This window comes from Halichoerus grypus, chromosome 9, assembly GCF_964656455.1.
Source record: "Halichoerus grypus chromosome 9, mHalGry1.hap1.1, whole genome shotgun sequence".
NCBI classification, from domain to species: Eukaryota; Metazoa; Chordata; class Mammalia; order Carnivora; family Phocidae; genus Halichoerus; species Halichoerus grypus.
In genome coordinates, this window is record NC_135720.1 from 111,701,636 (window position 1) to 111,716,172 (window position 14,537).

Here is a 14,537-nt window from a genome sequence, read left to right on the forward strand (position 1 = left end):
ATGCAGGCTCTTAAACAGGAAAAGGTGTGACACAAGGATTAATGGTCTTAAGACACTATGGAACACGGGGCAGGCGATTTTTGCACTAAAAGGTGATTACAAACAAGTTCATCGGGTCAATAAACCAAGTCATACAACTTTCTGAAATTCTAGATGCTACGGTTATCATATACCAAATCCACACTTAAAAGAAAAAAAATTTGACAATTATTAGAAAAAGATGTTGGGGGGAGCGGGAAATCTACTCCCAATATACAAAAAAATTAGAAATCCGTCAAAAGGGCAGTGAAATCTAGACTTTGCTGGCGCCAATCGTGTTTTGGACACTGCCGTGACGCCTGCGAAACAGGTTTAAGCAGGGTCAACCTCGCTTTGCTCGGCCCCACGGAGCCAAGGAAAGAAAAGAGGTCTTAAGGGAGTCGATCCTGGCGGGGGCGCGGAGGGGGAAGTTGCCGGGGGTACAGTCTGCGAAACACCTGAGGCTCAGGAAAAGGGTTTGCGCAGGGGCAAGGGGCTGCGCGAGGATGTCACAGACGGGCGCGCCGGTGAGGCTGTCACAGTGCGGCCTCCCCCCCTCCCGGCCTCGGGCCCCAGTCACTCACATGCGGGGCCCGCGCCCCCTCGGGCTCCTCCCGCCTCGGGGACAGCAGCCGCCGGGCAAGGAGGGTAAGCCGACAACTTCCTGCTTCCGGGCGCGCAACCCGGAAGCAACTCCCACGCCACAGCCGAGGCCGCGCGCTCTAGGGTAGCTCCTTCTTCACGCCCCGCGCTTCCGTCAGAAACAACCCGCGACGTTGCCGCGCGCGCCGGCGCGCGAGCAACTCCCGCGAGATCTGGAGAGCACGGGTTCTTGCTCCCCCTGGCGTCAGGTTTTTCCTGTTCGGTACATTTCAGTCCATGCCGGGGTCTGTCCTCTGGCTGCGCTGAAGGCGGGCTTCGCAGCTGGCCTGATCCATGCAACAAGCTTTTATTGAGCCCCCTGCTACGTGGCGGGCAGCGTGTTAGGCATTAAGGGATGGGAGGGGGAGGGATAGGTAATGGAGGGCTTGCCCTTAAAGCCTCTGGGAGCTCTTCGTCTAAAAGAAAGACAAGCAAGCGTTGTCGTTTCCCGGCTAGCGGACCAAGGGTAGTTGGTACAGAGCAAACGTCATTGTAATGCATTTGCATTGCGGTTTCACCCCCCCCCCCCCACGGTGGGAGAAGTCTCCAAACGGTGCGATGCAACCTCCATTAAAGACCACCTCCTCCATGGCTCTAGGCCCGACTTACATAGAAAAAAAATTCCCTACAGCCTTGGGGTAGTCGTCAATCCCCCTCCCCTCCATCTTGACAGTGTACTGTTCTTTAATAAAATGCTTTGTGCTTGGTACATTCCTTCTGTCTTTATTCGAGAGCGGATCCTCATCAAAATCTTTTGAGGGGAATCCAAGAACCGAGACTTCCATTGACACAACGCAAGCTTCCACCGGTAACATCTTTTGGTGCCGTGACTCCGATCGCACAAGGTAAGATCCGATCGCACAAGGTCCTCACCCCGCTGGGGCTAGAGGACCCACGTCTGATTTATTTTCAAGGATGTCAGTTCTCACTCCCTTTGCAATTTGGCTACTACTGTCTGCATTTCTTCCTTTCCTAAACCTCTGTCCCATCACACAAAGTGTGTGCCCCTCAAAACCCGAGGACGTGCTGTCCGATCTGCTGGTTCCGACCATCCTCATACTCATTCAACCTCCTGGATGATGCATCTAACCAGGAGTTCTACCTTTTCTGTTGCCTCCTATCAGACCTCCTTACGTGCCCCCCTCCCCTTCTCTTTCTGGAAAGATGGTCTCAATCGGCCTCTGAAACTTAAATCCAAGGTGGGTGCATGATAATCATGGTACTGTGTGGGAGTTTATTTCCAATTGGGCAAAGGCAAATCTTTGTGCCTATTCCAACTCCTCAAATTAATACTTCTGAGAGGGCCTGGGATGAAATCCGGAAATGGAACTACATAGATGTCGAGGGCCAGGGCATACATCTTGGCACTCGGGGACTCATTAAGGACCGTAAAATATACCAATGTCCTCCCTCATGGGCACCTCAATTGCGAGGAGGCAGGTAAAGAAAGGATAGGCTGTAGTAATATTAATTAAGGCTGTGGGCCTCTTCTGGGGGGACACCCTCAGGGTTGTTCTTCAAAGCAGGGAGGAAGGCCATCTCCCTTCTGGATACACAACATTCCAATGGGGACACTCTTGGAATATTGTGTCTACTCCTTCTCCTTCTCTTTGCTATCCCCTTACAGATGGGAAACTGGTTATCAGATGCACCCCGGGATGCATCCTCGCTAACTGGAATGTTTGACCCCCAAACTTTAAAGAGGAAATGGTTCATCTTTTCTGCATACAGCATGGCCCCAATATAAACTAAGAGATGGGGCAACAGGGCCCCACAATAGGACAGTGGATTATAACACCATCTTACTGGGGCGCCTGAGTGGCTCAGTCAGTAAGCATCTGCCTTCGGCTCAGGTCATGATTCCAGGGTCCTGGGACTGAGCCCTGCATCAGGCTCCCTGCTCAGTGGGGAGTCTGCTTCTCTCTCTCCCTCTGCCCCTCTCCCTCCCTCTGCCCCTCTCCCCTGCTCATGCTCTCTCTTAAAAAAAAAATCTTTATAATACCATTTTACAACTAGACCTCTTTTGTAGAGACTAGGGACAGAGGTCTCAGATCCCTTAGGTCGAAGTCCTCATGTTCCTCAAACAAACCCCAGGCTTTTCAAAACCTGCAAAACTGAGCTGTCCACTTTAGCTCTCCTCACAGATCCAAGCCCTAAGCCCCCTCCCCCACCACCAGAGGAGGCTTCCCCAAACCCCACTGCCCCACCAAACCCTACCATAGTCCAAAACAATGATCTAGTATCCCCATATCTGGGACCACCAACACCCTCAAGTCCTAACAAGCCCCTTCCAATTCTGTGTCCCCTCTAGGAAATGGATGGCCCAACTGGAACCACCATGTGGGTCCAAACTCCATTCTCTATGAGTGATCTCCACCAAGTCCAAAAGGACTTGGGCGATTTTTCTGAGGACCCTTACACTTACATATCAGTTAGTTTGGGACTAACTTTTTTTAAATTTTTTTTAAAGATTTTATTTATTTGACAGAGAGAGACACAGCGAGAGGGGAACACAAGCAGGGGGAGTGGGAGAGGGAGAAGCAGGCTTCCCGCTGAGCAGGGAGCCCGATGCGGGGCTCGATCCCAGGACCCTGGGATCATGACCTGAGCCGAAGGCAGACGCTTAACAGCTGAGCCACCCAGGCGCCCCGGCACTAACTTTTGATTTGTCCTCAAGGACACAGTGGTCATTCTCAACAGACGCTCTCCAAGGCAGACTGAGATGGAACTGGGGAGCCCACCATCCAATTTGGGGATAAACTTCATAGTTCCAGTGTGAGGTATCTAGCAGATAACATGGCAACCCCAATCACAGATCCTCATTGGAACTATGAGACTCTACAAGGACAATGGTCCCAAGACCATCTTACAATCTGTCTAACAAATGGAATGAAAAGATGCCAGTCAAAGCCAATTAATTATAACAAGCTGGCTCTCATAAACCAGGGAAAGGAAGAAAACCCTGCAGCCTTTATGGAAAGACTAAAACAGACTTTAACTAAACATACCAACCTTGATCCCAGATCAGATATCTTATAGTTCTTAATGGCTGACTCATCACTCAGACCACCCCAGATATTAGGAGGAAACGCCAAAAGTTTCTCTAGGGTCAGACACCCCAAGCTCTGAACTCCTTAAGGTGGTCAATTTGGTGTTCTATGGCCAGGACCAGGAGGGAAAAAAAGGGAGAAAGGAAAAACATAAGGATCAGAAACAGGCTCAACTCCTGATGGCCTTGCAACACCAGTCATCACCGCAGGGTCGCCCCCTCAAAAGGGAGACACCAAAAGGAGCCTACTACCATTGCAAAAAGGAGGGACACTGGAGAGATGATTGTCCTTAAGGCCATAATATGACCCATGCTCAATGTCCTCAAATGGGACATTGGAGGAGAGACTGCCCCTCTAGTCGGAGAACCAGAGGTTCAGAATCCCTTCTAGCTGTTACCACCACAGTCTGAGGAGTCCTAGGGCACCAATAGGCTCCCCTACTCACTGTTTCCATCATTGCAATGGGGCCCAGGGTGACCCTTGATGTGGCAAGTAGGACAATGAATTTTCTTTTGGACACGGGAGCCACCTACTCTGTCTTAACCTCTTTAGCGGGTAAGCTTTCCTTCAACTCCTGTCTGGTTATGGGAATGAATGCCCTACTGACCAGGCTAAAATTCATCTGTTCTTGGGACAGGACTTCTTCAGTTAGTGTCTTTGAGAGGCGCTACGGGAAAAACAGATCCTACTAAAGCCCCACCACTCAAACCCAACTTCCTCAGTCCAACCAGGAGATGAGGTCCTAATTAAAACCTGGAGAGATGGATCTCCTGGATCCCAACTAAATCCTTTATGGATGAGACCCTATACTGTTCTTTTATTCAGCCCTACCCTACAGTCATTAAGGTCCCAGAAATTGTCATTTGGATCCATCTCTCCCGAGCCAAGCCTGCTGTGACCTCTAACGAAGAAAACAACCCTGATACCTTTGAGTATGCTCTTCAAAAAGGGGCCATCTCAGATAAATCCTAAAATTCTCTATTCTGTTATGTCCAATACCTTAGTGTGGTCAACGTTCCTCCAGGGGGACTTCTAAGACTACACACTTAAAGAAATCAATGGGTACCTCTTTGACCACAACTCACTTCTGCCTGATAATCCCCCTCATGCTGCCCTGGACCACACAAGAATGCAACTCTAACCCCTTAGCCCCATCACTTACACTGCTCAACGCAATCTCAACAACACCAATTCCCCTTGCTGGATATTTGTGGGACCACACTTAGCCACTCTAACTCCTGTACCTGCTTCATTGTGGGCCACCAACAACTGCCCCACAAGTTTCACCTATACCTGTCTTTGGACACCAACATGGACCTTGCAGCCCCATGTAAGTGCAAGAAGCTTCCAAAGAAAGGTCATGGAACATAGCACAAAAATCCTAACTGCTCAGGGGCCCCTCCCAAAACCTGCTATTTTGGGATTGTTATATACTCAACTTAAACTCTTTAATATGACCTTCCCAATCTGTGTTAGTGCTAGCCCATCATCTGGGACTCCAGGGGTTCCCTTGTCTCAATGCCTTGATCATTTCAACCTAACTTTGGCGGGTGAGTCATTCTTTTGGGAAAGTGTTTCTGATCACTATTTTAACACCATTAAAATACCCCACCAGGGCCATTCATCAGCCCAAATAACCTCCTTCTTCTTCTTCAACACATCTTACCAACAGCCCTATCTCCCATTGGAAAAACTCCCAGAATGTATTCTGGAATCCTTACTGAAACCTCCTCTTTTCTGAACAGCCCAACACAACTGTACAACATCCAGTCATGACCCCCTTGCCTGCCTTCATATTGGCTTTGGTCCCCTTTAGGGTCACTACTGGCCCCGGGGGAACTCCCTCCAAGAAAGTCCCTTTATTTTCTATCTTTTTTTTTTTTTTTCTAAAGATTTACTTACTTGAGGGGTGGTGGAAGCAGAGGGAGAGAGAATCCCAAGCAGACTCAGCTGAGCATGGAGCCCAATGAAGGGCTCAATCTACAGCCCTGAGATCACGACCTGAGCCAAAACCAAGAGTCCGATGCTCAACCAGCTGCACCTCCCAGGCGCCCTATTTTCCATCCTAACCAAGGCTCACCTGCATCCTCAGAAGGGACTCTATTTGTGGAACTCAAGCATACCGAGCCCTTCCAAATGGATGGAAGGGCACTTGTTCTTTGGCCTGGTTAGCTCCAGATGTATCCCTCATAGGAGGTACTCAAAGAGTTTCCTACTCTATTGTAACTGAAACATCCATATCCAAGCAGGAGGTCCTTACACTCCTCTCACTAGGGGCCCTCCTGGGAGCAGCCTCAGGATCGCCAAAGGGATCACTAGGACTGTCCTTTCTTCTCAACTCTCTCAAGCATTAGGCAAATCCATTCAACAAAGTATGCAAGTCTTGGCAACCTTAGACCACCAACTCAACTCACTCTCAGGGGTAGTCCTCCAAAATCAAAGGGTATTAAATATCCTTGCTTCTGCCCAAGGGGGTACCTGTGCATTAGTTTAAGAATAATGTTATTTTTATGTCAATCAGTCAGGGTTTATTCAAGAAGTATCAAAAGACTTCACATCTCCTATCAGGCACAACCACCACCTCCTATCCTGGGGTCTTATGTTATGAGTATTTCCCTTCTTCATGGGACCTCTTCCTTTGAGCGAACCTTCTTTTGTTTTTTGGACAAGATCTTCTTCACCTTATAACAAAGTTCCATCTCCTCTCGTGTTAGACAGGTTAACTTCAGCTCTTACTGAAACAAGGATATCAGCCCCTACCAAGTGAACATGAAAACTACCATAGCCCCTGGACCAAAGTAGTCAAGTCCTCTGAGACCAGGACACAAGCCCCACTTCACCTGAACCTCATACCACCTCCTGATGGCCCGACAGATAGCAAAGACTGGGACTCTAATGAAAACACTGCCCCTGTTCAGCAGGAAGCAGCTACAGAAGCCTGACTTCCACCCTCCACCTAAAAGATTTGAGTCCCAAGTCCTTGAAGGGGGAGTGATAGAGTAGGCTGTTAAATTCGAGCTGGAGGCAAGGGCAGCCATAAAAAGGTTACATTTAGAAACTTGAGGGCAAACATCCCGGTTTTGTGGTTTCCAACTTTCCAGGACTATAAGACCAAGAACAGCAGGTGCAGAGCTTGTGCTCTCCTCTTCAACTCCTGCCCCAGGGTAACCCCAGACTTCTTATATTACATTTGCATTGAGATTTGCACACACCTCTCCGCCAGTGAGGGAAGGCAGCCAAGACCCTTCCAGTAGGAACCTTGTAGAGCAAAAGTTCTCCCTCCCCACCGGCAGGAGGAGTCTCCCAAATTATCGGAGGCAGCCTCCATAAAAGACTACCTTGCCCAGGACTCATGACCCTACTTACTTAAAAGAGAAAAACTCTGGTAGCCTCGGGGCAGTCGCCAACCCCAGACTTGCCCACTCCATCTTGAGTGTAATAAACTGCTTTATGCTTGCTACCTTCCTTCTCAATGTCTTTATTCCACTGCGGATCCTCATGTAAATCTTTCGTGGGGAATGCAAGAACCGAGACTTCCATCGACACAAGGCAAGCTTCTACCGGTAACAATTAGAAAAAGATGTCTTGAAGAGGAGTGGGGAATCTCAATATATAAAAGAAATTAGAAATCCGTCAAAAGGGCAGTGAAATCTAGACTTTGCTGGCGCCAATCGTGTTTTGGACACTGCCGTGACGCCTGCGAAACAGGTTTAAGCAGGGTCAACCTCGCTTTGCTCGGCCCCACGGAGCCAAGGAAAGAAAAGAGGTCTTAAGGGAGTCGATCCTGGCGGGGGCGCGGAGGGGGAAGTTGCCGGGGGTACAGTCTGCGAAACACCTGAGGCTCAGGAAAAGGGTTTGCGCAGGGGCAAGGGGCTGCGCGAGGATGTCACAGCGCGGCCTCCCCCCTCCCGGCCTCGGGCCCCAGTCACTCACATGCGGGGCCCGCGCCCCCTCGGGCTCCTCCCACCTCGGGGACAGCAGCCGCCGGGCGAGGAGGGTAAGCCGACAACTTCCTGCTTCCGGGCGCGCAACCCGGAAGCAACTCCCACGCCACAGGCGAGGCCGCGCGCTCTAGGGTAGCTCCTTCTTCACGCCCCGCGCTTCCGTCAGAAACAACCCGCAACGTTGCCGCGCGCGCTGGCGCGCGAGCAACTCCCGCGAGATCTGGAGAGCACGGGTTCTTGCTCCCCCTGGCGTCAGGTTTTTCCTGTTCGGTACATTTCAGTCCATGCCGGGGTCTGTCCTCTGGCTGCGCTTAAGGCGGGCTTCGCAGCTGGCCTGATCCATGCAACAAGCTTTTATTGAGCCCCCTACTACGTGGCGGGCAGCGTGTTAGGCATTAAGGGATGGGAGGGGGAGGGATAGGTAATGGAGGGCTTGCCCTTAAAGCCTCCGGGGGCTCGTCTAAAAGTAAGACAAGCAATCACTCAAATGAACACACAGCTCACTCATGAATATTTATTGAAGCTTACTCTGCCAGACATTACCAAGACCTTTATATTCATGAAACCAATTCAACAACCCTATCATATAAATAGTTCCTATACGGGCCAAGGGCAGGCCACCCCAAGATGGGGCACTTTGGCATGATGATTATCTTGAACTAAAAGCCATCAAAACCCAGCAGTTTTAGGAAAAGCTCTCTACCTCCCCCTCAGTTACCTGCCTGTACCAGGAAGAGAGCTATTAACACAGATTCCTCTTTACCTAAGAAACTTACAGGGCAATTTTTGTTTTTCAAACATCTCACCTTCCTGCTAATAGAAGGGAGCCTTTCTCTTCTTTGTATCCCCAGACCCTTGCCCCTGTCCTCAGCTCAGGTTGTCTCATATAAGCCTCATGTTGGCTGTGTTTGGAATTGTGTGTGTGTGTGTGTGTGTATTCCCTGCATATATGAAACTAAATTTGATTTTCTCCTGTTAATCTGTTGCAGGTAAATTTGATTCTTTGTCCAGCTGGAAGAACCTTGAAGTGCAGAGGCAATTCTTCCTCCTTGATGCCCCACATTTATCCTCATACCAACCAAGCTGAGGTTTATGGAAAGGTTAACTTGCTCAAGATTACACAAGAGTGGTGCAGTCACAATTTGAACCCCAGCTCCTTATCTTGCCCTGTCTTTAGTGCCAAGATCCTAAATGCTTTCTATTAGAGATCTGCCATCAAAATATACTGGGTTCAGACTAATAAAGCTAACTACAAAGGCAGTGTGATACTGATGCAGGGATAAGCAAACTAATTAAGCAGGATAGAGAGACCAAAATGAGAACCACACATATATAGACACTTGCTTTATGACAGGGAGGTACAACAGAGGAGTGAGGAAAGGATAATGCTTCCAATAAATAGTTCTGATTGATAAATAAATAAATAAATAAATAAATAAATAGTTTTTGGTCAGTTGTATATCCATATAGGAAAAAATGAAACTTGACTCCAATCTCACACCATACACCAAAATAAATTCTATGTGTATTATAGCTCTACATGAGAAAAACAAAACAATAAAACTTTAGAGCAGCTCTGTCCAATACCATGGCCATGCAAGTGACTGTTGAGTACTTAAATGTGGCTAGTCAGAATTGAGATGTTCTATAAGAGATAAGATACAGTGGACCACATTAAAATTAGAAACCACCTCTGATCACTAAAAGACACAATTAAGAGAACCAAAAAGACAACCTATAGAATGAAAGAAACCAACAAAGAGCTTGTGTCCAGGATACATAAAGAACTCTACCAATAAGAAAAAGACACCTGGACAGCCAAATAGAAGAATGAGCAGAAGATTTGAACACAAAAAGATAATACCACAAAAGAGGATACCTAAATGGCAAATACACATGTAAAAAAGTGTTCAACTTCACTAATCATTAGTTGTTAGGGAAATGACTACGAGATCTTGCTTCAATGGAAAAGACTAGCAACACTAAGTAAGTGTTGATGAGGAGGTAGAGCAACAGCAACTCACACACTGCTGGTGGGGATGTAAATTGCTACAGCAATTTAGGAAAACAGTCTGGTTAGCTATTAAATTATAATATACATATAACCTATGGCCCAGCAATTCTACTTCTATGTATATACTCCAAAAAATTCACATACAGTGCACCAAGATACATACAAAAATATTCATAGCAGCACTATTTGTCATAGACACAATCTGGAAACATTCCAAATGCCCATTAAGAATAGAATGTATAGGGGCATGTGAGTGGCTCAGTCAGTTGAGTATCCGACTCTTGATCTCAGCTCAGGTCTTGATGTCAGGGTCATGAGTTCAGGCCCTGCATTGGGCTCCATGCTGGACATGGAGCCTACTTAAAAAAAAAAAAAGAAAGAAAGAAAGAAAAAGAAAAGAAAGGATAGAATGTATAAGACATGTAGTATATTCATGCAACAGAACGCTACACAGCCACTGCACATAACAACACGGATATATCTTGCAAACATAATGTTAAGCAAAAGAAGCCAGACACACAAAAAATACTTCATGACTTCATTTGTGTAAATTTCAAAAACAGAGAAAAACAATCTATGGATTTAGAAGTCATAAAGCAGTTACCTTTGTGGGGGAAGGGGTACTGATTGGTAGGGGGAGCTTCTCTGGAGTTGGAAACATTTCTTGATTTAGTGGTGGGTTTACTTCATAATCATTAATTGAACTGTTACACATAGGATCTGTCCACTTTTCTGAATGTATTCAGAATTTAAATTTTTACTTAAAAAAAGTATTCTGGGGGTGCCTGGGTGGCTCAGTCGGTTAAGCATCTGCCCTCAGCTCAGGTCATGATCTCAGGGTCCTGGGATGGAGCCCCACATCAGGCTCCTTGCTCAGCAGGGAGTCTGCATCTCCCACTCCCTGTGTCCCCCGCCCCCCCCCACTGCTCATGCTTTCTCTTTCTCTCAAATAAATAAAAAAAAATTTTTTTAAAGATTTTATTTATTTATTTGTCAGAGAGAGACAGTGAGAGAGGGAACACAAGCAGGGGGAGTGGGAGAGGGAGAAGCAGGCTTCCTGCGGAGCAGGGAGCCCGATGCGGGGCTCGATCCCAGGACACTGGGATCATGACCTGAGCCGAAGGCAGACACTTAACAACTGAGCCACCCAGGCACCCCTCAAATAAATAAAATCTTAAAAAAAAAAAAAGTACTCCGGGGAGTCCACAGGCCCTAGAAAGCCCATTTCTTCCTGGCCCCTCCTGCCAGTCTCCATACCACAGCCTGAGTGACACTTCCAACGTACAAAATCTAATTTTGCCACTTCATATGTCCCTATTTTTCTTTTTCTTTTTAAAAGATTTTATTTATTTATTTGACAGAGAGAGAGACAGTGAGAGAGGGAACACAAACAGGGGGAGTGGGAGAGGGAGAAACAGGTTTGCCGCCGAGCAGGGAGCCCGAAGCAGGGCTCAATCCCAGGACCCTGAGATCATGACCTGAGCTGAAGGCAGCTGCTCAACAACTGAGCCACCCAGGCGCCCCTCACATGTCCCTATTGCCCTCAGAATCAAGTTCTAAGATCCTCTATGATTCCCTCACACTCAGCTCCAGGATGGCCCAAGAAACACTCTCTGGCTTCCCAAGCTCTCTATAATGTTCCAGATCTACAAAGAGGAGAAATCTCTCCTGGCTTCTGGCTAACCACCATTTTCCAGATCTCAGCTCAGGTTATCACTCCCAGGGAAATTTCTGACTACCCAAAACCAGCTCTGGAACAACAAACAGAGGTCAGGAAGTACCATGTGCTTCTTTATTACAACTCTCATTCCACTCTCTTGTAGCTGTATTTGTCTGTCTCTTGTAGGATGTGAGTTGCTTTGGGGCCTGGCACAATGTCTGTGACCTGTCTTTATTTTCCTCAATGCCTAGTGGCTGGTAGGTGCTCCAGGAAAAGATTTAGGGAGAAAGTGATCTTGGAAGTGGCTGTAAGGATTCAGACATTGGAGACTGAGAATGGACATTTCAGGCATAAGACATGGGAATAAGAAGATTCAGAGGAGGGAAGATATGAGCACATTTGGAGAACGTAGAATGTTAATCTGAGTGAGGCCAAAGCTACTTATGGAAGAAGAAACAATGTTTAAAGATCAGTTTGGCATAGGCAGGAAGAACTTGAATGCTAAGACTTTGATCTGAGGGCAGTGGGGAGCCACTGAAGGTTTTTGAGCAGGGTTGTGAAATGATCAGAGTTCTATTATGGCCATATAAATCTGGTGGGATGGACAAAGGCTAGATTGGAAGAAGAAAAATTAACTTTGGAAAGTTCAAGGGAAAAACAACTTTGATGGTCTAGGTAAAAGGAATGGAAGAACAAGAATCAACTCAAGGAAGATTTCCCAGGTAATAACAAATCAGAAAGGCTGCAAGGTAATAGAAAGTCTCAGGAGAGGAAGGCAGGGGAAAGGCTTGGATTTCAGCCCATATTAAATCCTGGTGGGCCTTGGAGCTGATCATTTCCTCCTGTTGGTCACTCGGAGCCCTCCGCTCTAAAACCTGGCCGATGGGAGACAGGGAAGAGACCATGAGTGTGAAAGTGCTTGGAAATCTGTAATGTGTGTGGGATTGTAGCTGAGAGAGGGTGAGGAGTCAAAGATGTGTCTGGTGACTAGGACCACAGTGACTGGGGGCAAAGGAGGAGTAACTGTTTGCGGGAAAGGATAGGGAGGGAAATGATGGGTGAACATACTCATTTCTTTAGTCTTGGCTTCTATTTAGAAAAACCCTTGAGAAGGTTTCCAGGGACTAGCACTCTGTACCACAGAATGGCTTGTTTGTGGGCTGGTGCCTTAGCCCTGCCCCAGCCACTGGAGGCTCCCCCTGTCCATGTTCTGGTCTGAAACAGGCACTGGGGGGAATGCTGAACTGAACCAAACTAGGACATGGTCCCAAACATGGGCTTTTAAAAATCTACTTGGAGGGGAGAGACTAAGTGACAACAATGAAAGGTGGCACAGGATTAAAAACCAAGAAGGGAGAAAGTCTACTTAGAGACAGGAAGAATAGAGAGGTTTCCTGAAAGAGTTGGGACAAAGGCTTGGGTGAGGTTTGGGAAGCATTGCAAAGAAAGGAACGGCCTGAGCAAAGGCCTCAAAGTGGGAATGCTTGTGGCACATTTAAGACATGGATGAAATAGCAGGAAATCAGGCTAGGGAAGTCATTGAGGGGCCAATGACCAAGGGCCTTCAAGCCTAGGCCAAATGGTTTGGGAGTTTATTTTAATAGACAAAGGGAAACCATTTAACATTTTATGGCAAAGAAGTGACATACTATATGTCGGGAGGAAAGCTTTGGCTGCTGCTGCTGTGTGTTTAGGATGGGTCAGTGGGGAAAAGCCAAAAGGTAGGGAACCCTACAAGGGGGCTTCTAAAATAATCCTGATGTTAAAGGTCTGAAACAGCAGTGGGAAGAGGAAGGAAGGGATACAATTTGGGTTATCTTGGGAAAAAAGAATTGACAGGTCTTGATGATGTATCACTTATATGGAGCAGAGAGAAAGAGGATGATCTTCAGTTCTCTAGCCCAAAAAATGATGTTTCTGTAAAAGTTTATAATTTTGTTTTTAATAAAGGACATTTATTCAGAAGACACATTAAGCTTAACAGAATAGATGAAGTAAATATAAGCTACTCTGAGTAATTTAATGTGGACTATTAGTTATAACTCAGAAAAGAAATCTTTGTCAATTCTTCCTTGTAGTCACCCAATGTTCTCTTGGGGACAAAAAGGCTAACAAATACTGACTCTCTTGAGGAAGGATTTTGGAATGAGACAGCAAGACACTGACTTATTCTTGTGTAAAATCCCAATGCATCCTCACTGTGCCCTAAGCCTCCCAAAATATACAGTAAGGAACTGCATAAGGTCCAGAGAAAGGCAACTCAAATAACAAAGGACAGAAGGGACCAATGACGATCACTTTCCTGTCCAGCTCAAGGGTCACAAAGAGGACATGAACACGAGACTGCAGAAGGTGTAAGATTTATTATAGCTTACATTACACAGCACTCGTCAGTTTAAAATGTCAATTTTCTGCCCATTAGTCATTCAACAAACCTGAACACCCTATTCTCAGTACTCGGTGAGAAGGGCACAGAGATGGAGGAGGCCCGGCTTGCTCACTGTCTAATTTGATCTTTACCACATTGTATACCCTTATTCCTACCTGACAACTAAGGGAACTAGGGTTGAACTGTGGTTAAACATGGAGGCTCACGGCTGGGGTACTTTGAGCAAGTTACTTAAGCTTTGTAAGGTTCAGTTTCCTTAAAGGAAAAAGGGAATAGTAATATCTACCTCGTAAGGTTTTGAAGATTAAGTGTTGTCAAAAGGTCAGAAATAGCAGAAGTAAAACCACTGCATGACCGAAATAGTAATTAGCAAAAGTTAATCATGTACAAAAAATAGTTTGCAAACTGGAACCACTCAAACTGAACGTGGGATGAGAGGTTCAGAGGTATATTGCCATGGAGCAGTTCATATTGTGAGGAGGCAGTGGCTTTTTACTCTTCAGATCAGTTAGAATATTAGAGTTTTCCTAGTGATAGGGATGGGTCACAAGTAGTTACTTCACATCCATTTTGAGAACACTTTAAGTTTCCTTTTTGATTTTCAGAGGCATTAACAAGAAGTGGCCCAAATTAAGTTTTGCTTATTTTACAGAACAAGCTGAATTAAGATTTGCTTATAGGACTAAACTGGTTTGCTTGCTCAGGAAATTTTCAAGTCTGGTCTCCATTTGTGTTTGATTTTAACAGTGTGAAAGTACATAATAGTGCTTAACTCGATGCCTGATATAAAGTAAGAATTCATTTAGCCATCGTTATTAAC

General features: G+C 46.5%; 1 protein-coding gene and 1 pseudogene across 9 annotated transcripts in view; one reads left to right on the plus strand and one right to left on the minus strand.

Moving 5' to 3' along the window:
• The window catches only part of C9H6orf89 (chromosome 9 C6orf89 homolog), a 44,945-nt gene extending 37,202 nt beyond the window's left edge, over window positions 1–7,743 (minus strand). For 6 of the 8 annotated variants that reach the window (XR_013441277.1, XM_036097357.2, XM_036097377.2 and 3 more), the window contains exon 1: window positions 603–765. Coding sequence is in view for 3 of the 8 variants with exons in the window: in XM_036097357.2 (XP_035953250.1) it covers window positions 603–604 (2 nt within the window). In the remaining 5 variants the exon portion in view is untranslated. Of the gene's footprint in view, window positions 1–602; window positions 766–7,643 lie in introns of those variants that run through there. The other 2 variants (XM_078055397.1, XM_036097367.2) reach the window with 2 other exon arrangements.
• LOC118539033 (small ribosomal subunit protein uS13 pseudogene) overlaps window positions 1–14,537 on the plus strand; it is a 69,622-nt pseudogene that overhangs the window by 39,103 nt on the left and 15,982 nt on the right. The window lies entirely within an intron of this gene.